The 22,314-nt window shown below is 42.8% G+C and overlaps 1 protein-coding gene across 1 annotated transcript in view; it reads right to left on the bottom strand.

Moving 5' to 3' along the window:
- LOC147898569 (protein REDUCED WALL ACETYLATION 4-like) overlaps nucleotides 1-16,645 on the bottom strand; it is a 29,691-nt gene extending 13,046 nt beyond the window's left edge. Inside the window, exons 1-5 of the mRNA XM_087378735.1 lie at nucleotides 16,016-16,645; nucleotides 5,131-5,216; nucleotides 4,862-4,999; nucleotides 4,678-4,734; nucleotides 4,494-4,566 (exon numbers count right to left, since the gene is read on the bottom strand). Of these exons, the coding sequence (XP_087234861.1) occupies nucleotides 4,494-4,566; nucleotides 4,678-4,734; nucleotides 4,862-4,999; nucleotides 5,131-5,216; nucleotides 16,016-16,048 (387 nt within the window). The 5' untranslated portion in view covers nucleotides 16,049-16,645. The remainder of the gene's footprint in view (nucleotides 1-4,493; nucleotides 4,567-4,677; nucleotides 4,735-4,861; nucleotides 5,000-5,130; nucleotides 5,217-16,015) is intronic.
- Nucleotides 16,646-22,314: the final 5,669 nt, after the last annotated feature.

Genomic DNA, 22,314 nt, shown 5'->3' with positions numbered 1-22,314 from the left:
CGATGAAACTCAATGCTCCAATAACAAAGGGCATCCAACAACTCACAAGGATCAATCTACTATGTCTGGATTCCTGCACTCGCAATCTTCGGACCCATCCGGATCTCCAACAGCTCATCGGAAGCAGAACACAAGGAACCCCCCTTTGGATCTGTCACGTCATGACATCCAAACAAATTACATACTAAGAACAGGCTGTCACCTCAATGAGCGGGAACAACTCATGGCTCGAGGTCCTACCTGAAAGCTTGCCTCGATCAAAGATTTCCTTCGCCACCACAATTATCTAGTAGGTACCACTGCCACAAGCAAGCAAGTAATCCTGCGTCTGAATCCAAAAAGTTTGCTGCTAGTACAAGGCCGGAACAAACGATGTGGCAACCGCAAAACCATCCTTTTGCTCACTAGTCCCCTCCCGGATACTCTGAGGACACTGCCACCAATAGTGACCTTTCTGGCCACAAGGATTACATGTACGTGAGGTGCTTCCTGTTCCTTAGCTGTCAACTTCTTGCTCTCTTTCTGCTTAGCTGCCAAAGCCTCAGGCTAACTGTCACAGGTATGATCTACAAAGCGCTCCTCTTGATCGAGCACCATCGGGACCAATTCCTCCCAAGTCAATGTATTCATCCTTCCATTGGTTATAAAGGACGAATAGAATGCACCGTACTAACAAGATAGTTGGGACAGTAGTGTTATGGCCATGCCCTTGGAAGATATCTGCTTCTCCGCCTAGAGGATCTCTTGATGAAGTTCCTGTAACTTCTTGATGTGCTCCCTGATCGATTGGGATCCAACAATCTCATCTGGACTTCCAAGAAGACCTCTTCATGGGAGAGGTTCGATTGTACAAGGACACCAAATGCTCCCAAATACTCTTGGCCACCGTCATATGCTTCACGTGATTAATCACTTGAGGAGTACAATTAATTAATATAAATGACCTTACCCTCACATTGACACGGTCCCACAGCAGAGATAGGGTCTAGGCCTCCTGTTGCAGGATCCAAGGTTGGCCACAAGGGGATCAAGCCTATCAACTCCCACCAATATAAAGTCTACCAAATCATACGATTGTAGCACAAACTCCATCATGACCTGCCAAACACCGTAATTGAGGCCATCCAATTGACATTCGACCGGGAAGGTGGGCAGAACTGGAATTTTTGCCTTGCTCTCCGCCATCTCAGCCAAGGTAGACATGTCAGAGTAAAGAGGAAATCGAATTGGAAGAAAGACTAGATGGGAAAGAAGATAGAGAAGGGGAGTGATGGAAGAAAGGAGAGGAGAGGGCCCAAGAAGATGATGAAGAGGCTGAGAGCCTAAATACCTTCGCACCTTCACTGTCACAACTCCTCCTTTCGGGTCTGAAAACAGCCTTCAAAGTCACACCTTCGTTGACACCCCGTACAATCCACACCCCTCACAAACACCTCAAACAGCAACCCTAAAACCTCTTCTCAGTTTGCTAGCTCAACACTCCCTCCACTCCTCGGGTTCCTAGCTAACAGTGGCTCTAATACCATGTGAGGAGCAAAACACACCAAAAGGGAAGACACCCATACAAGCCACAAAGGGCTGGAGCAAAGGGCGCGCTAAGGCCCTTGCTGAGTACTATGCTGAAATCAAAAGCTCAATAGCTCAAGCACAATCCAGTGCAAAATATATCACGAGGATGGCGAAGCTAGGCTAAGACTGGAGCTGAGACTCAGAACCCAAAACCTATCACCGTGGTGGCATGCCTATGAGCGGCGAAAATGTCTCGGATCTGTGTCTGTCGGGCAGTCTCATGCTGTGGTAGCAAGGGGGGACGACGTCTCCTCGATCTCTAAACTCGTTGAGCTATGTTCAGAGTGACCCCTCGTCTGGGGTGGTCTCCTCTGAGGAAAGCTATAATAGGTCTAACCTCAATAGAGGATGCTCTGGTCACTCTCCGTGTCGAGGGTGGCCTCTACATGACTCTCTCAAATATCCAAACTGCCCGCATATCGTCTACCTCCTCCTCCTCCATCCTACTATGTCCTGGAGCTAGCTTAAAGACATAGAAATCTGTGACCCGCCACTGCATCTGGTTAGCCTATGTATCGTGTGGTTTGATCGCCTCTTGATGCTCTCCGATCTGTCGTAGCAGGTCTCCCTGTGTTGGCGCATCTCAAGCAGGTAAAGCCCAACGTAGACTTGGTCATGGAAGTGGATCAATCGTGATCGTGGACTGCCACCCTAGTAGAGACAGTGGTATCGCCCTCGGATCTCGTAGTAGACTGGGCAAGAGCAAAGAAAGTGCTCCTCTATCTCAATCACTCCCAATGTGCATAGCATGCACATCTGCTACTCTCTGGGTATATGTGCTGCTCTCCTTGTCTCAATCCTCAACTGAGGGGATGAATCTGCCCAATAGTGATCCTCAATGCATGTGAGACTCCTCTGTCCTCGAGATTTAAAAAAGCCGCTGTCGAAGCGGGAGCTTACTATTCCAAATACGGCCAAGACAAACTTTCTACCAAGCAAGTTGTTTGTCCAAATGCCAGATAGAAGACCCCAGGTTATTCTCCTCTCTCCTTTGCGGATCTCATTGCCAAGAAAGCTTATCATCTTCTTCTACTACAGCCATGGATTCATGAGCGATCAAATATCCAATCCAGAAAGAAAATGGGGAACTGGCTGGAAAGCAAGTAGCATGAGAATACACCAAATAGTGCAATCCATTATAATGGCCTATGCGCAATTTCACTTGCCATTGATTCCAAAAGGCACTCGACGTTTGTGTCTTGCACTACATCTCTCACAAGTATGGTCCTCCCATGCTTCCAATAACTATCTTATGAAATAACTTTGGCAAAACCCATAGTCTTTCGTGTGGGCAGAGAAATATGCCAACCAATGGGATAGTCCAAATGATGGACGATCTGATCAGCATGCAAAATCAATCCAGGCTATAGAATGTGGTCCCAGTCACTTGCATGGAGAGGAAGGAGTTTGGATTTAGCAAAATTCACTTTCAATCCAGCTGCAAGGCCAAATGAGTGAAGAGCCTGCATATGGCAAACATCTGAGGTAGAGATTTTGAGCAAAAAGAAGGAATCATCAACATAGGCATGACTAACAAAAGGAGCAGCTCCAAAAATATCAATGCCATGCAAATACTGGCGAGAGACCAACTCATCCATATGCATCAGAGGGGATGCATAGCAATGGCAAAAAGAAGAGCACCGAGTTGACAGCCCTGATGGATAGAGTGTCCTAATGACCATGAAGAAGAAAGAGCATAAGAAAAAAGGCAGGATGATGTGCCACTATCATAAAGCCAGGAAACCACCCTTTGCATCTTATATCCGAAACCCAATCTGTGCATGACATCTGCAATGAAATCCCATCTGACAGTAGCAACATCTCTCTCTCTCTCTCTCTCACACACATTTTTCTTTTGGGGTGAAATACATATGTCTTTATGTTACAAAGATGGCGTCCCCAAAGCAGAGATCAGCAAGTACAAGATCAGAAATCTCATTATAAGACAAGTAGAGATTGTAATCTATCTGACGAACTGACAGACAATCGTAAAAGGATTCCCTGCACGACATTTGGAAAGAGAAGAAAAGGGAAGGAACAGACTCTTGAAAGACTCTATGATTCATGTCTTTCCACAGAGTCTAGAGTTCCCAATATCTAACCCATGTGAAGAGTATATCAAACTCTGTTCTCCTTGGATGAATACCAAAGATCCAAAAGAACTTGCCAAAGGAGGCAATTGAAAGGCGAGCCTGAAGGCGCTGCCGAAGAAAGAACAGGAAGTCATGGGTGACAGGACAATTCCAGAAGAGATGAAGCAAGGATTACTCGGGTGCCAAACATCTATGGCATAAAGCAGAAGCAATACCGCGACGGGCCAAGTGTTGGTGCTTTGTCAGTGGGTTCTTTCTTGGCTTCCAGGCGCACTACTTCTTCGGATTGTCCATCTTGTTCGCATCCGCAGGAGACACTCTGCTGTGGATGGTATCATTTCTTTCATTCCTCCCTGCTTTACTCTCTGCAAGATGCACATTGCACAGGAGATCTTTCGGCGGCCCAGCTAGAAGTGTTTTTTGAGTGTTTTTAGTTCTTTTGTACTAGCTGTTCTTTACTGGAGCGGCTTTTACTGCTTTTAGTTGTCAGTATTTTGTTATGAGTAGTAGCAGTCCCAGTCTGGGACAGCCATGAATGTACATGTTGCAAATTTCTTTTACCCAAAAAAAATGTGTGTGTGTGTGTGTGTGTGTGTGTGTGTGTTAAAGAGAGAGAGTGGTATAAGAATATATATTGACCATAGACCAGGTCATTGCAAATTATACATAAGAGTATATCTTGTATGCGAACACAAACACGCAAATGTAATCCATACGCATGCGTACGCACATCTCCACACACACATGGATATAAACGTGGGAAAAACATTTCTGGGTGACTTTGAGGCAGAAACGAGCTTGAGTTCAATACATCTAGCTACAAAACTTTACCTTTGTGGTCTCACCAAAAAGGTCCGTCCTGTCACATATGTAAAAGTAGAACAGAAGAGCAATAAATTCAGCCCTGCAAGAAAAAAAAGTTTGAGTGGTAGATGGGCTTTTGAAGTATCAAGATCTTAAACGCTAACTAGTTCAGCACAAATACCAAAGCCTTTTACAACAGAATTAAGCTCACATGGCCCTCAATGTTGTACGGTTCTCGAGTAAAAAGGCCTCATTCATTGTCAAGAACCTACATCACAGACCCAAATGTCATGAGCTAGTAAAATTGAGCTGTTCAAATTAAATTTGATAAAAACACATTTGAAATCATGTGTTTTCAACCTGTTTTAAGAGCAGAAAATGGCCTTTCCACGTACCTGTACAACTGGTCTTTTACTGACAGAGAGACAACCTTTCCATTTGCAGCAGATTGCAAACCTGTTTCAAGCAGCACTACTTTTTCTTCTTCATTCTCAGCCCCATTACCTTTCTCAACAAGATTAACATCTGAATGTCTACACATAGATCAATCATAGCAAGGGCTTGTTAAGATAATTCCTACGCAATGATCTAGCACTCTATTTACAATATCATTGCAAACTACAATCTGTGTGAGATCAATTTAAAAACCTCATTGGCAACTTACACTTTAGTTGCTTGCTTCCTATAACCCAAAGTCTCAGCATAGATCCAAGCTGTGATAACTGGAACTATACCAAGGAAAAGCGACACCTGCACACAGAAATCCTAGGCATGATTTCTTGTTCCAGAACCAGCTGGCAGCCAAATGAATGATCTAGAATGATGTATTATTGCTTTCCACATCAGAGCATGAAACCCAAAAATAGACCTTATAAAACACTGGGAACAGTAAAGAAAAGAAACCTTATTTATCTTGACCATAGCATGTGAATAACATGCAAAAAATAGAAAAAAATTATGCAAATTTTAAATTCGCTAAAACACAGAAACAAATAATGACTAAAACAAATCGTCCACGTCAAGGTGCAAGCACAGAAAATGCATCCACCTTCACTCTCTGAAGCACGAGCTCAAGAACAGATTCCCGCTTCCCAGCATATGCAGAAAAGAGATGTGTAAAAATTGCTCATGATATTAAAGGCAAGGCAAGAAAGATGATGTGTAGCTTCAATTTTGACTAAAAATAGTGAGCAAGGGTAGTAAGGCTTCAAAAGTAGTGTGTTATGTTCCCTAAAGTGCATAGCTATGTTCTGCAGGTAGGCACTAACCATGATTCAGGCCATAGTAAAGTTATATGGAGTCTAGCTGAGACTTTGGATTCGCTTGGCAAACAAAATTAGGACATTTCCTTGGGTAGTCTAGATTAAGATATCTTGAATTCAAGTACTATTTGAGGCCCCATTTGGCATCATAACTTGATAATCCAATACAACGAGAAAACATTGGCCTTGGATTACATGTTACATGTGGTTGAATTGTGAAATGTGAAATGGTTATATGCCCATGCATTGAAATTAAAATTTGTATATTTGCTTGAATTTATGTTTGCAGAACACCATGACTACAATCTGCACTTCATACGTGACCGTAGATACACCTGCCAAGCAGCACCTACCTTCACATAGCTTGATAGAATGTTAGGAGACAAGCCACCACATGATCGAGCCAAAAGATCAAGCTAGAGACCACTTACAAAGAGGATGTTCAAGAAGAAGAGGGGAGTAACTGTGCAATTCATGCACGCTATGAGTGCCTCCTCCAAAGGATTGCCACTGCACCTCCATAACGTTTTCCAGACATTATCCAACGAATCTCACAATGGGCAGATCCTACTCGCATTCATTGGAAGGACATCGAGAACTTGGTGTCCAACGATGAGGTTTTATCCATCTCGCCACTAAATGCAGAGGAGAAATCTGACACAAAGGCAAGCCAAAGAAGATGAAGGTGCACGGCCTTAGGTTCATAGCCCATTGAGAAGTGGGGGATGGAAGATCAACAGCTGTCAGTACTCAGAGCTCCGAGCTAACTCATGTCACACATACATTGATGTATATAGCAAAGAGACCCACCATGGGGACGAGCCTTTGTACTTCACAGATGTTTCTACACTTTGTAAAGGACACTAAGTAGACTTCTCATCCTACAGTGACAAACACACGAAGCCTCGGACACGTGTTGTAGTGACAAGAGATGCTCTCACATGCATTAGTAGGAGCACAAGAGACATTGGAGGAGAAAGTGGAGAAGCTTCGTGATGAAAACGAAGCTCTTTGAGAAGATCTAGTGCTTGCAATACACACGCAAGCCTTAAAGTGGATTTCTATGGTATCAAGCTTTGAGCAAGTACCTTTGATGTGGGGCACACATCTAACTACCATGATCTTTGGCTTATATGTGGTCTATCCCACGCTTGAGAATAGCTTAGCAAACTTAGCCTTTAGTTGGATGGTGGGGTCCACCGATGCTTTCTTTTTGTGATCTTCCAAGTCATTATTTACAATGTGCATGGAGGACATCAAATGGACTTCAAGATTGGATCAAATAGTGCTTTCAAAGTTAGATACAATGGCCCACCTTGAACAATTTGGTGGTCCCTTCACCCATCAACTTATAATCGACACCAAGATTGAGAGGCAAGGTTAGGAACCCACAATTCGTTTTCACACTAAGCTCCTTTTGCTGTCCACCCTTATCAAAAATTTGGTCACTCTTGGAATGTGAATGGGAACCATGGGTTGTATTTGCTCCTTGGAATGGGAACGCCCCCACTAAGAGGTTGGTTGTTGCTCAGTCAGTGGCCGACCTTAAGTCGATGGCCAACAAAACCACCGCCCCTTTTGAGAAACCCATCTCATCGAGATGTGGCTGACCCCAATTAACGCTCATACTTCTGACCATCAAGCCACACTCAGCCTCCATGTAACATCTAAATCGGGACCTATCGAGCATCCCTGCTACTCAATGCCTTGTCCTCATAAAGGGGGCCTTACACAGTAGAGCTAGCCGATACTTGCCGACTAAGTGAGCTTGGGCCCTCAATTGAACAGCAGTGGTCAGATAATGCATCCTCAATGACTAGAGGATTCTTGCCATCCAAAAGCTACTTCACCCACTTAGGTAATGGCCTCTGCCTTCGTGGTTCTATAAGCTCGTCACCTTTGTCTTCGTTTTCTTTATCTTTATTTAACCCCCCATCCGCCTTAGAGATTTATAAGTCTGGTGCTGGTAGTTATGTATGTTGAAAAGAGATTTCTAGGTTTTCTGAAGAGAATACCTCCCCCATTTGATGAGGCTGCTTTGCGAACACCACAACTTTCCTTTTTGCAAGATCATACAGGGAGTAACCCTTCGTCTCCTAGTTATATCCTAGGAAGATACACTTCTAGCTCTTTGGATCCCACTTGGTTCTCAATGCATCTAGCACATGCACATAGCAGTCACTTCCAAAAGCTTTGAAATGTGCAACTGAAGGTTTCTTATAGGAGTAAGCTTGTTGAGGGATCATTCCATTCACCGCTTTGATGTAGCTTTGGTTGAAAATATACACTTCTGTGATCAAGAAAGTATTTGGTAGATCCTTTCCTTTGATAATGCTTTGCAAATGACACAATTTTCTCGTTCTACTACTCCATTCTATGGCGGTCATGGGGGAGGAGCTTCTACTGCTTGAACCCGTGCCTCTTGCAAGAACTTGAGGATTCATTCGATGTGAACTCTCCACCTCAAAATCTCCAGCTTGTTGCCTAATTCATTCTCAACCATTGCATGCCATTCTTTGAATTCTGCAAAGGCATTGTCCTTATCTTCAAGAAATATAGCCGAATCTTGTAGTCATCGATCAACGTCACGAAGAGTGCTTCTATATTCAACTTCTTGCAGAGGTCCTATAGAGGACACTCTGCTATGCTTGTCTCTTGTGTAAACGGTTGCCAATGCTACTTACCCGTCATACAAGCTTCACATATATTTAGCAAATCTATTAGTATTGGTAGTGTCGCAAAGTCTAGGATCAAAGTGCTCAAGGAGGAGAAGCTACAAATGGTGGAAGCTCACAATGCAAGAGAAAACTCACGATTGAAAAGGTTAGAGAGAGAGAATGAGAGAAACCAAGAGCTTATCCAACTCCAATGGTATGAACTTAATTCCACACCACACATGTGAAATGTGTGTTACATATACAAAAAAATGAATTGGGATTCTCATCCCGAATCCACACACTCAATCCTCATTGGCTTGTTTCATCAATGCTTAGCCGCTCACACCGATGCACCCCTCTTGCGCTTATTACATAGAGAGATTTCAACATCCCCTCTCAATACCAACATGGGTCATCACATGATGAGCAATGCATGGATACTCTTACAAGGCATGTGTCAAGCACATGTGATCAAATGCCAATGCTACAAACATACATGCACCTCTTACATTAGAGGATTCCATCTTGGTTGTCATGTGACATGCTTACAAGTGCCCGCCCCTCCAGGTTTCTTGCAATCCCTTGCAACATTACCTGTTTCACCACAATTATGACATTTTTTGCGTGAAGGATCTTTAGAAACAATGAGCTTCATCGTCGCCCTTCTATTGATAATAATTACACTTGAAAACATTTAAAAACTCCTTAACATGGCCCATTGATAGAGCTTGTCCCTGAGTAGACGTGGATGTTCCCTCTTCTTTATTCACTTTTATGCTTCTCTTAGCAAAGCACTGATGATGCTCTCTAAATTGAGCTGGGGTAGATGCTTTACGGTCGTGACAAGGCTCTCATATGGTTCAAGCATGCTCTTCAAGATCACCACAATTATGTCCTCATCTTCCACCTTTGCATCTATGTGTTAGAGACTCACTGTGCCCACCTGTGAGCCCCCATTTTGTGGGGACAAGGGGCAGTGAGAGGAAGGAGGGATGGGAAAGAGAGACCCAGGCAAACAGAGTTGGCAACCAGCACACGGGCTGGTTGCTGTCTGCAAACAGCAGTGAATTGGGGGGGGGGCCTTAACTCCCTAGAAGCATACATAGTCCTATGGACTGGCTGCACAGGGCACCCTTTTATAGGGGCCTGTGGCAGGGCCAGTCGGCCCAACCAGGGCCACCGACCAGGGCCGACCCTGGTCGGATTTCCAGACTGTTCTGGTCGGCCACCAGTCAGGGGACCGACCCTGCTGGTCGGTCAGACCAGAAGGCCTGGGCAGTGCCTATAAAAGGCCCACACTTCTCTCCATTCCAGCATCCAGTGCAGGACAGAAAGCCTCAGTCATAGGCTGTGCTGTGCACTCAGATCTGGTTTCTTCTGACAGAGAGAGTTCCTTCAGTTCTCCTCAGCACTTGGCTGAGTTTTGTATTGCTCCCCTGGAGCCAGTTTTCTGCCCACCATCCGGTGGATGAATATATTCTCTCTGTCTAAGTTTTCTCTGAGTGAGTGTTTATTGTATCCGTGATCAGTTATCTGAATTGAGTGTTGCAAGAGCGGGAGAGATCTTGGCTGGAGGTTTGAGTGATTCATTCCCTCTGTTTTCTAACACTATGGTGGCCAAGTGAGTTATTATACTATGAAGTTCACTAGTGAAATCGATTAATTTGACATTGAGGGTGATGGGGGAGTGCTTGGCACTCCTTCCATATAGCCGGTCCAACTCATTCTAGGCCGCTTTTAAAAACATAGCCCCTGCCACCAAGTGAATAAGCTTGGGAAGCAAATAAAGACCTATAATGGCCATTACTTGCTCTTCAATATCTTCGTCATTGGTGGCGATGTCGATTGCTTTGTACCGTTTACATATGGCCATAATCCTCTATACATCAACATGTACTTAATTTGGGTTCGCAATGTGTGAAGCCCGTACCCATCAAATGGTTTGATACTCCCAAAAGAAATCTCTTTTGCCAACATTCGAATTACAAAATACCGATGCCAATTTATCAATGGAGAAATATGCAGAAAATTAGAGAGAAAAACAAATAAATTGCTCAAAAAAACAGCTCCTCAACCAAGGCTAGAAATAGCTTAGTCAACCTTCTAGTTCACTAGATAAAAGAGACTTTGCAAAGAGCTTAAGAGGCTACAAAATTAAAGTGCCACATGTCCCTCATAGATTAAGCTTGGCACCTTGGAAGAAAGTTGAACTTGAGAGAAAAAAATAAGACTGACTTGTCGACATTGCAGAACAGAGTAGTGCTTCAAGAGCAGAGAAGAGCAACAAACTGGCTAATCATTCAAGTGATGCTTTGCACTAGAGCTACAGAGGAGCCCAAAGAGCGAGGCACACCAGATTTGAAGAACTCAATAGCGACGACAAAGAGGTCCTGGCGAAAGAAAACGTGAAGAATCGAACAAAGCCAATAGCCTCTCAATACTTGTGATAGGCAGCCACGGAGAAGAAGACTGTTCAATAGGCAGCTGCTGCCCTTGGTTGATTTTGAAGAAGGAAACGTCCACCGGCAACCATGACAATAGGCATTGAAATAGAGCTGGTAAACAGCTTGGCAGACGAATGGAACCTCGAACTGTCACTATAGTTACCGGGGAACGCCATTCCCTGGCTGTGGAACCCTTGGACAACATCCCATTTAGAAGGGGTTATGGAACGTTTATGGAATGCCCGTCCTGTGGAACGGCTATGGAACGTCTAGAGGATGTTCCCTATGCCATTCCCCAACTTGCAAGTCACATCAATTAGATATTTTTGGGGCAAAGTAAAATTAGACAAGGTTCAACATGCTTGAGCCTTGTCTCTCATGGACTTTCCTTCTATATGCTAGTTGGCAAGCTATAATCTATTATCAATGATCATTCACGATTTATCCATCATCAAGATTTTGTTTACGTCCTAATTCCTCACTCCAAATTTTGTTCAAAAGCAGTTGTAACTTGTTTTGAGTTGAGAATTTAGTATCCACTTTTCTTGAATTCTAAGTTCAAGGTTTCTAATGTATAGAGTAGTGTGTTCGTTTATAGATGAGGTGACGTGGCGTTCCCTTGCCGCGCCCTTCCCGTTCCCTAATAACTATGATTGTCACAAAGAAAAAAAACAAAAGACAGTGCGATGTATTTGAGAAAAATCCCTGGCAGCAACGTCTTCCAAAAAATGTTGATGCTTTTCAGAAGTACACAACTTCTGCGATTGCTTTGAAAGAGCAGTGACTAACAGTCGTGAGTAAAAAGAGTATAGATTTTTGAATGGAACTCTATTAATTGTAGAGCTGCCAAGTGGCAGCCGGCCGAGTGCAAGAGGTCCCAATCCCCCACCTCCTAGCCACGTCGCCTCCAAACTCCCCCCAGAAAAAGTCCCAGGAGGGATGACTCTGCAAGGTCTTCAAGGCTCAATATATTCAAGTGTCACATAAGCACGGGTGTGATGAGACTAATGTCCCAAAAATCCACGTGTCAACCAACGGCTGCCCCCTTGCATCAAACCATTTTCCATGCACAATGAGGAGTGAAGGCCACCACCCCCAACACCCCCTGTGAACAAACCATCAAAGTGCACCTGATCAAACCAAAGGTGATCCCATCACCAAATCAAGGCAAGACCAACCAAACCAAGACAAACCAAATGAGGGCAAAGCCGCCCCAAAGTCCACACAACCAGACAAACACCAACTTGCCACGAGTAGCACCCACCAAAACCCACGCAAGGTACACATGTCAAACAATCAGGAGCCACCACCGCTGCCGACAAAAACAATCAAGTCGCACTTTCAAAGCCACCGACACGGATCGCAACAACCGGCTGCCAAAGTATGTAGCCTCCACATGATGTGCACATGACGATCGCAATGCACAATCCAAAGGACATACCTACTCTAATACCACGTAAAGCTGCCAAATGGTAGCCCGTGAAGTGTCAAGTGCAGGGGTAACCAATCCCTCGCCTCCTAGCCACACCACCTCCAAAGCTCCCCCCAAAAAGCGCGAGGGAAGACTCTGGAGAGTCTTCGAGGCTCAACATATTCAAGTGTCACACAAGCACACATGCGTATATGGGACTAATGTCCCGAAAATCCACATAACCACCAACTACCCCCCTTGCATCAAACCATTTTCCATGCACAATAAGTGAAGGCCACTGCTTCCAACAATAATAACCACCACAGATCAGCAAGCTAAGGAATTGGAAGCTTTCAGACAACTGCACTGCTTGCAAGAAACTCCACGAAAATGCATAAAGGTCTGCAATAGCTTCCCAAAAATAGAGTAGTAGGATAGCCCTTTAAGAAAAAACGTTTACAACTAGGAACCCTTCAAAAGCGAGCAGCTCCACGGAGGAAATCGTTCACTCAACAAAGCTCTCGCGAAAATGAGTTATCCTGAGCTCTGATACGATGTCACAAAGTCTAAGATCAAAGTTCTCAACAAAGAGAAGATACAAATGGTGGAAGCTGACAAAACAACAGACAGCTCACAATGGAAAACGTGAGAGAGAGAACAAGAGAGACCAAAATCTTATCCAACTCCAATGATTTGGACTTCATTCCACACATACACTTCAAATGTGTGTGTACTTATACAAAAACATGGATTATGGTTCTCAACCCCATGTGTTGAAACTCGAGCGCAACACCTAATATTTATGCCGACATAAGGCCACCCCAAGAGACCATACATAATTCAAGAGGAGATTATGATCTATAAGTTGGCTCCAATCTCTCAAATTCAATCACAACAGTGGCATCATTTTAAGTCTCATCTAAACCATGGTCATCTGAATATCTGCTTCATATACCTAGATGAATCCAAGAACATTCCCAAACTCATCCTCTAAAAACACAACATAGTGCAGTTTTAATCTCATGATAGTCACTCACAAGGTTGAAAACCATAAACTCCATCATGCATAGCAGGGACTAGCTACTATGACATCCCCACTGACGTCATCAGCGCCCAACAGTGGGTGTAGACCATAGTATAAAAATATGCTCTCACACATACAAATCCACACACCCACACATACTTGAGCATCCATTTATACAAAGTCTTCGTACTGAGTTTCTGTCGGCACTCCGAAGGTGAAGGGCAGACTCAGCCATGATGAAGGCTAGCACTAAAGGAGAAGGCTAATCAAAAGGTAGTCCAAAATCTCTTCATTCAAGCTACAACTGCTTGTGAAGTCTAAACATTTTCATTTTAGTCTCTCCCCAACGAGCATCTAAATCTAAATCTAGCTGATAGGGCAACGCACCATTTAAGATAGAAAGAATTATCACAATACCAGCAGGCCGCAACTTGGACGAAAACTTCACAAGGTGAAATTTGCATGTCCGCTAATACGGCAGAAGCATATACCTAGATGAATCCAGGAACATTCCCAAACTCATCCTCTAAAAACACAACATAGTGCAGTTTTAATCTCATGATAGTCACTCACAAGGTTGAAAACCATAAACTCCATCATGCATAGCAGGGACTAGCTACTATGACATCCCCACTGACGTCATCAGCGCCCAACAGTGGGTGTAGACCATAGTATAAAAATATGCTCTCACACATACAAATCCACACCCCCACACATACTTGAGCATCCATTTATACAAAGTCTTCGTACTGAGTTTCTGTCGGCACTCCGGAGGTGAAGGGCAGACTCAACCATGATGAAGGCTAGCACTAAAGGAGAAGGCTAATCAAAAGGTAGTCCAAAATCTCTTCATTCAAGCTACAACTGCTTGTGAAATCTAAACATTTTCATTTTAATCATATCTGCTTCATATCCTCAAGGACAAAGAAAAGATAGATTGCCTTAAAAATCAACTTTATACAATTATATGTGAACAGAAGATGAAGGCTATTCCATGGTCAGCACCCCCAAGATAGCTGACTTTATGGTTGATTTTCCCAAGCATTAATAGAAAGTTCCTTTTTTTTTTTGTTTTTAAAACTAGAAGATGCAGGCTACTCTATATACATCCTTGTGTCTTCAATTTGGATCTTTTTACTAGACAAGAACTAAATATAGTCACCACCTTCAAAATTGAGAAGTACCTTTCAACACTCCACAATGCCACTCCTTTTTATCACGTCCATCTCAAGAAGCATTTCAGCATTTCACCTAGCTTCTTGAGACACAATGTGCTGAATCCAGTACATGCTCTTTTGCGATAGGTAAAATGGACTCCAGCCTATGCATGAGTATCCATCAAGTGTGGTCCTTGATGATGAATACTTCCTCATTTAGTCCAAGGCCAAAAGGGAAGAGATTGCCAGAGTACAGAACGAAGGTCTCTATAGGATCAGTGCACAAATGGTGACGAACACCAACGATTCTTCAACGTTTGTGGCCAGTCATGCCAGATAATTCCGATCTTTATGGAAGGCAAGCAACATTGGGATTCGTTCCCAGGGCTGGCCACAGCCACAGAAAAAATCTTCACTTTTGGGGAGTGTGTCAATCTAGGGACTGTCCAAGGGCTGGCCACAGCCACAGAAAAAATCTTCACTTTTGGGGAGTGTCAATCTAGGGACTGCACCAGTTCCTTTTGATTTGAAGAAAGTATATGATAGGATTCATTGGGGTTTTGTAACAGGGCACCTTGCAAAGGATCGTGTCTGCACTCCTTTAGTCATGCAAAGAGGATTAAACAAACCATCAAGATGAAACAGCAATATAAAATATGATGATAAAACAAGCAATTTTATGCTTAAGGCCGGTTGTTTGAGTTCAGGTTTATGCAGCCCAAGGCATCTGTATTCAAACCATCTTCACATACTTTTTTTTTTTGTGAGAACAAACCATCTTCACATACATTTAGGATCCCTTGTTTCTGCACGAGCCAAATATTGCATATATGTTTAAACAGCTTAAATGTCTAGGACTGTGCATCCTCCATCTGAGTCTCTCTTATGCACGGGTTCCTTCTTCTAGTTGATCAATTCTTGTGGCATGTCATACACTTGTCCAAAACAGTTGAGCCAGTTTCAGTGTAAGGCATGCTTGACCGTGGTTAGATTTATGGAGCTGGAAAAGAGTTTTGTGCTTTGGTTCCATAAGAATTGTGTGTGGCAGGGCCACTGAAAACTAGAGAATAGAAAGATTGCTGCCTAGATGCAAGCAACTCCATGTCACCCAAAGGAATTAAGCACACTCATTGCATCAAAACTGGTTACTCTGCTGGGTGACTTTCAGATCTCTGGGTGCATGATGAAATACATTTCAACACATCCGTACACGAAATTCCATGGCGACTGGCCATTTTGAATAAAAAGCGCTCAAGCCTTACATGCCATCTATATAACTTTAAGCTTGAACGAGACTAGGAACAATCCAATCGTAAAAGTTTTTATTAGCCGCAGAATATCGCGGGCTCCGATGTTAGATGCATACGCATACGAATGGATGTCCGCATCTCGTTATTCAGCTAAAGAAGCAAAATCTTTCCTTTTTTCAATCAAAGATCAGGATTTTATTCTGCGATGTGGGAGAGCACGATTCGGAGCTCAAGAGCACCCGAGAGGCTGGATCGGCACTTTGAGCACGCATGGGGCCATTAAATCGGGACAGCAACGCAATGTGCAATCGAGCGAGCTAAGAGAGAGCGAGAAGTGTCCTCACCTGGCCTGGAGTCACGGGACCCCGTTCCACCATTGTTCCAGGAAGTGGGCGCGTCGATCAGAGCATAAAGAAAGTCTGGGAAAGGATAGAAGAAGAGCTGCGTGGCCTGTGCGCGATGAAATGAGCGGTAGGACTGAATTGGCTGGGGAGGCTGAGGAGAAGGGCGGGAAATCAGAATATCTTGGAAAGAATGGGTGATATGGTGGAGGGTGATTGTTCCTAAGAAGGCAAGCAAGCTTGAAAATGCGGAATGGTGAGGAAGGGCAGCAAGCTATGCCAAGATGATCTCTCTCTCTCTCTCTCGTTGGCTCGCAGTCTCTCGTTAGCTCGCGCAAGATCCGCAGATCGCAATAATCTCTCTCGTCTCGGTAGAGCCTCCCAATCACACACCAAACTAAGAGATTTGTTTTCTCGGCCGGCTTCACTCCCAAGGCCCCAAATCTCTGCTTTCCTGTCTCCTTACTCGACGCTCGGATGGGAATCCTCGGAACGTGCACCTCCCTTCGCAACTTTCGACGAACGACAGTCTCGCAAATCCCCTCATGACGTGTTTCCCATCGTCCTCGCCGTCAGGCAGCACATCGCTGTCGGAGCCAACTACTCCTCACGGAAATGTAACTCCCTCGCGTCCTACTCCCCTTCCCCCTCCCCCCCCTCCCGAGTCGCCAGTCACCAGGGCCACCACTTCTCCCCCACCGAATTGCCACACGACCTTCTACTTGCCTCGCCGCAGCCTCTCGCGCTCGTCTCTCCCTCTCTCCCTCGCCGATCAGATTCAGATCTGGAGCTGGTGAATTGACTTGTAGAATTTACATAGCAAGATTAGTTCTTTTCACGATTTCTATTTCTGCAGAAATCATTTCCCCAAATTTTCTTCTCCCAATTCTGGTACAAATGTGATGTGATGGATGGATTGGATGGCCTCGCCTATTGCTCTCTCGAATGAACTATGGAGCTCTAGAGAGCATCATCAGCTATGGAGGATGAGCTATGGTGCTCTACACAGCATCATCAGCTATGGAGGAGGAGCTATGGAGCTCTAGAGAGCATCAGCTATGGAGCTCTAGAGTTGGAGTATGAGCTATGGAGCTCTAGAGAGCATCATCAGCTATGGAGCTCTAGAGAGTAGCATCAGCTATGGAAGATGAGTTATGGAGCTCTTGGATTACTCCAACTATCGGCTATGGTGCTCTTGCATTATTACTCCACCTCGTCTATGGCCTTGCTCGTGTATCGACGTGCTCTAATAGTATGTGCACCCAAGCATGGCTCATCTCCACACTAGCTATGCACTCCAACAATCTTCGAGGACTCCTTACATGCAAAAAAATCGGTTCATGCACATTCACACTAGCTCTCCACTAAAACAATCCTCGAGGACTCCTTAAATGCAAAAAATCGATTCACGTGCATTTATCTCCCTTATGAGGCTCACCGGAAGTTGCTTTGATGTACAGGTTTGGCATCCCCTTTGCCTACCCTCTACGATGGTGTCTAGTGCACCCGGTGAGGTGCGCAATCTTGACCAAATGTTGCCGCTGAACTTAAGTGGCACTAAGGTGTTGAGGACGCATAAATGTACCCTCCTAATTAAATCGTGTGGCCTAATCTACAACTCCCCAAGGCGTGCACCCCTTGTCCCGTTTGCACTAGGTCTAAGATCCCTGCTGAAAACTATGTGGTATTTTTGGTCCCAAGGGCCTTAGTGGTTTGGGTTTTAATGCATAGTTGGTGAAGCTGACCTTGGTAAGGAGTCATTTGTGTTTAAATAACTTTAAAATGTTAAGTTAGCTAAGTCTTCTTGCTATCCAACTACTCTTCCTTTTATTGAAAGCTTCATTAAAACAAGGGCCATAGTGGTTTTGCCACCTTGTTGAATGAATTATTATGATTCCCAACTTTTTATTTCACTTGCTTAACCTCTCTGTAACCTCCTCTTACCCCACCAACAAATGTGATGTATGGCCAGCCTATTCCTCTTAGATAAACCTTGGATTACACCAACTCATGTTATAAAGTGAGAGTTTTATTAAACTCATGGATTAACTTTGACTAAGAGGAGGCTTGGATTACATGGAGGAGGTTGTTGAATGAATTATTATAACTCTAATTTTCTACGTTTGGCGCTTAAGTTACTCAACCTCTCAATAACCTTGCCTTGCCACCCAATAATAATGGGTTTTCTTTTTACATGTGGCCTTTGTGACCAACTAATATGAATGACTCACTTTCTACTTTTGCTACTTAGCTTACTCAACGTCTTTGTAACCTTCTCTTATGACCCAACATTGATGGGTTTCCTTTTTCTTTTTGTTTTTTTAGACAACTCAATGGGGGTGAATGTGGAGGGGGGAGGTGGGGGGGGTGGGGCAATGTACTCTAGGAGTAGGGGATGGTTAACAAGAGACAATGCACCCAATGTGAGGAGCTCATTTTGCAGGGAGCGTCTCCATTGTCCTTTTCTATATGTCAACTTTTATTGAGAGCATGGTTTGCAAGTGCGCACTTGGAGGAACATGAGAAATTGGTAGCTTTAACACATCAGTTGCCCCATGATGAAGAGGAGAAAGTAGGTAGTGAAATATAGTTGCTACAGTGTTACATGTATGGAGGTGGTGCAAAGTAAAAAAAAAATTGATATGATATGAATGATTGTGGGGTTTTGAATCACGATAGGGATGCCACTCCTTTGTCAAGATTGTTGGTTGCATTTCCCTCCCATGTGATTAATGATTTCTTACGTGCTACGTTGAAGTCAGCAAATGCCCTATCCCACCGCTAGGCATGATGAGTTGTTCACATAAAAGGCATGGCTACCTTGTTGAGTTATAGGGAAGATCACCACCTCCCATGGAAGGCATAATATGCACATTCCTAGGTCTACCTTGTTGAGTGAGAGCGAAGATCACCACCTTAAGTGCTGAGTTTAAGGGCACATCACCAACAATAGATTGCTAAGTAAATGGCCTATCACCATCAATAACTGGAGATTGAGCCAAGAGCACAAGTCATCATTTCAAGTGTTGAGTCAATGGCATATAAATATTTCATGGACTGACCCCATGTACACCCATGCATACATGTTTCACCATAGTTGATGGCTTGGCATTGTTGTACCAATAATTTGCTTTTTGCAAACTATGGCTTTCTTGGGTGTAATTCATTTTGTAGGAGAGTATTGTTGGCATTTTTGATGGGTCCTTAGTTCTTAAGTATAACCATAAATTAAATTTTAAGGTATTAGGGCTCACATCAAAGAAAGGACGTACACTCCACTAGAGTACTATTGGCAATTTAGATGGGTCTTTGGGTCATAAATATAGTCATAAATTAAAATTTAAGGTATTAGGGCTCTCATCAAGAAAGGACGTAGAGTCCACTAGGAAAACTTTGAAATGAGGAGCAAAAGGGAGAGTGGGACTTTGGGTCAGTTGGTGGTCACATTATGGCTAAAGTTTTTAGAGGAGATTTTGGCCTTGCAAGGGTCCTAAGGGATGTCTTGGTTAGTGAGTTGCTAATTAGGTCCTAAGGGATGTCTTGGTCAGTGAGTTGCTAATTAGGTCCATAGTTTTGAAGTTAGTTCATTTGGTCGAATTGACCATGCAAATTGTGGTTAGTATGAGGTTTAAGTGTGGGTTAGTAGGAGTTTAAGGGATTATAATGTGTTTAGGGTTTAAGTTTTTTGTTTACATTTGGAGGTCCTAAATGTTCTTGTCTTTTGTTAGATCTCTTGTGAAGATTCTAAATGCTTTTGTCTTTGGTTGTTCTCTAAAGATGGAGGCTTTCTTTGTCTCTTGTATGACACCACCTTTATATTACTCTTGCTAAAATAGGCGCGTCCCTCAATGATCCATCCAACACACACACACACACACACACACAAGCCTTACCCATAGAATATGCCATAACATTCTACAATGACATGTTTTTTCAAACATTAATATAGAGAAGACTCATTCTACTTCAATGTATCTTTTGTAGTGTTGCCATTTATCTTGGTTTGGTGACACCCTATTTGTTACAACCTTCATCTTAGCTATTTTGATGAATTCTTCTACATGCCCATCTTCACAATCCATATAGACTTGTAATGTCTACATCTTTGGCTAAGGCATCAGAGGATTCAATCATACACTAGTCTTTGATCTAGGAGGACTTTTTCCATTCACGCATATTTCCTCTTCTCTTGATCATATCTTTGGGTTTTGTCTTGAGGAAAAGAATGGTTTACAACTTAAGAGGGGGAAATGATTCATTGTACCAACTTAAGAGGTGTAAATGAATGTCAATGTGTATACTCATCATACAAACTTTTGCTACAAACTATGTGTGCCCATGTATGTACATACTACTGTGTACAACTTGAGAATGGTGTAGATTGCACCATTGAGATTGGGCATATGGACAAACCCTAACCCTAACCTTAACCCTATGGGGTGAACATGTATATATTTAAAGTTCTTTGTAATACAACATAGTGTATAGTTAGTTATCTCTTTATGCTCTCCACTCTCTCCCCCCTTTATCACATTATGTCAAGGACCAATCAGTACCACCTGTGAAAGGAGAAGACTCCATATGTTCTCATCAATTGTGATGTCACTAGATCTTTTTAGTAGATAATATATGTGATTTCCTTATCATAGCATGTAAGGACAAATGGAATTCTCTTGATATTAATTGATCTTCTTATCATGAGACATTGAGACAAGTTCCTCCTATAGATAGCTACCTTGATCAACTTCATTGACCTAGAGACTAGAAATCAAAATACATGAATCACCATCTGAAACTCACCACCCAACCATAGAGCTCTTTCAACCCACCCTTAAGCACCTAATAAATACTCTAATAATAGACTTGAATATTCTTATCTTAGGTGGATAAGCCATTCAATTAGAGATTAAGTGAATTTGACAATAGAGATGGGCTATTGGAGTCTTTAAATACAAACGAAACAATTATAACGAGTTTCATAGATGCTTATGGTTGAAAATTGGTCATAGGAATTTATTGAACCTAATCTTATTCAAGTTATGAATGATAATCAACTCTTGCAATATAGTGAACACTTGGTGAAAGATTAGACATGGTACAGGGAGAATTTCGTAGGGAGAGTTGAGACTTCTTAGTATCCTATGAAAACCACAAAGATAAAGAGGTCTATGATTTACTTAATGATTCCACGTGTTAATGTTGATTTATACCTTTGGGATAGGGTTTTTCCATATATTTTCTATGATTTCATTGGGATTATACTGATATATATTTCCCCCCCAAAAAAAAAGATATTGATATATATGTTTGGGATAGGTTTTTCCCATACATTGGCTATGTATATTATATTTTTAATGGCATTTTATGAAATCTACATAGAATGAATTGGGGTAGATGAGTCTTATGCAAAATTGAGTATTCCTTATATAAGTTTTATCCATGAATGGGACATATATAGATTATAGGTGTTGACTAGACACTTCTTGACAACAAGTATCTTCTTAGGAAGGAAACTGAGCTTGGTTAATCATTCTAAAATTATGGGCAATTACTAAATATAGGCCATACTACAAAATATGTTGAGGGAATATGTTTGGAGCAATAAAATCACTGGAGCTATAAAAACCAGGCAGTGAATATGTACTTACCTTGACCTGTGTGATTTAGTAGACATAAACATCTACATAGAAATTCATCAGGTTATGTATTTTGAACTAGGATACTAATGCTAGTTTTGCACACTTTGTTCTATGTGGAATTACCTTGATTGTGAAAATATAAAGCTACATGCTCATAATCACCATCCACACATGTCGGTTTGGATTACAAGCCTTGATTCCTACATCATAGTTATGTGCTATGGTGGTATAGTTTGCCTTGAAACAAGTATTCTCTCTATGAATAGGTCTATGCTGTGTGATCCTCTATATGCATACTTATAGGGTCCTTTCAAACTATTAACGGTGTCTATGCTACCATACTCCTAAAAATCTACCTAGACTCCTAGATTGTGCTGTCTAAATTCATGCAGCTTTGCCACACCTAGACCTCTGCTCAGAGACTACCCAAACCTGCACAGTCTTGGGACTGGTGATAATGGCTAATCCACTACCTCCCAATTTGCCACAATCATTATTTAATCAAGACATGAAACTACAGCTAGTTAACCTGAAACTATAAGTGTAAGATTCATTAGCTTTGCAATCTAGAGCCCCACAAAATTGGGTATACATGCTAGACTACTATTATAGTCCCGTAACCTAAATCTTAACGGAATGTGCATGTATCTATAGATGCAATGG

Source organism: Dipteris shenzhenensis, chromosome 9 (genome assembly GCF_047967505.1).
Source record: "Dipteris shenzhenensis isolate YYH24624 ecotype China chromosome 9, Dip_SZ_1.0, whole genome shotgun sequence".
In the NCBI taxonomy this organism is placed as follows: Eukaryota; Viridiplantae; Streptophyta; class Polypodiopsida; order Gleicheniales; family Dipteridaceae; genus Dipteris; species Dipteris shenzhenensis.
The sequence above is the reverse complement of the archived record's forward strand: the minus strand, read 5'-3'. Positions and strand labels throughout refer to the sequence as shown.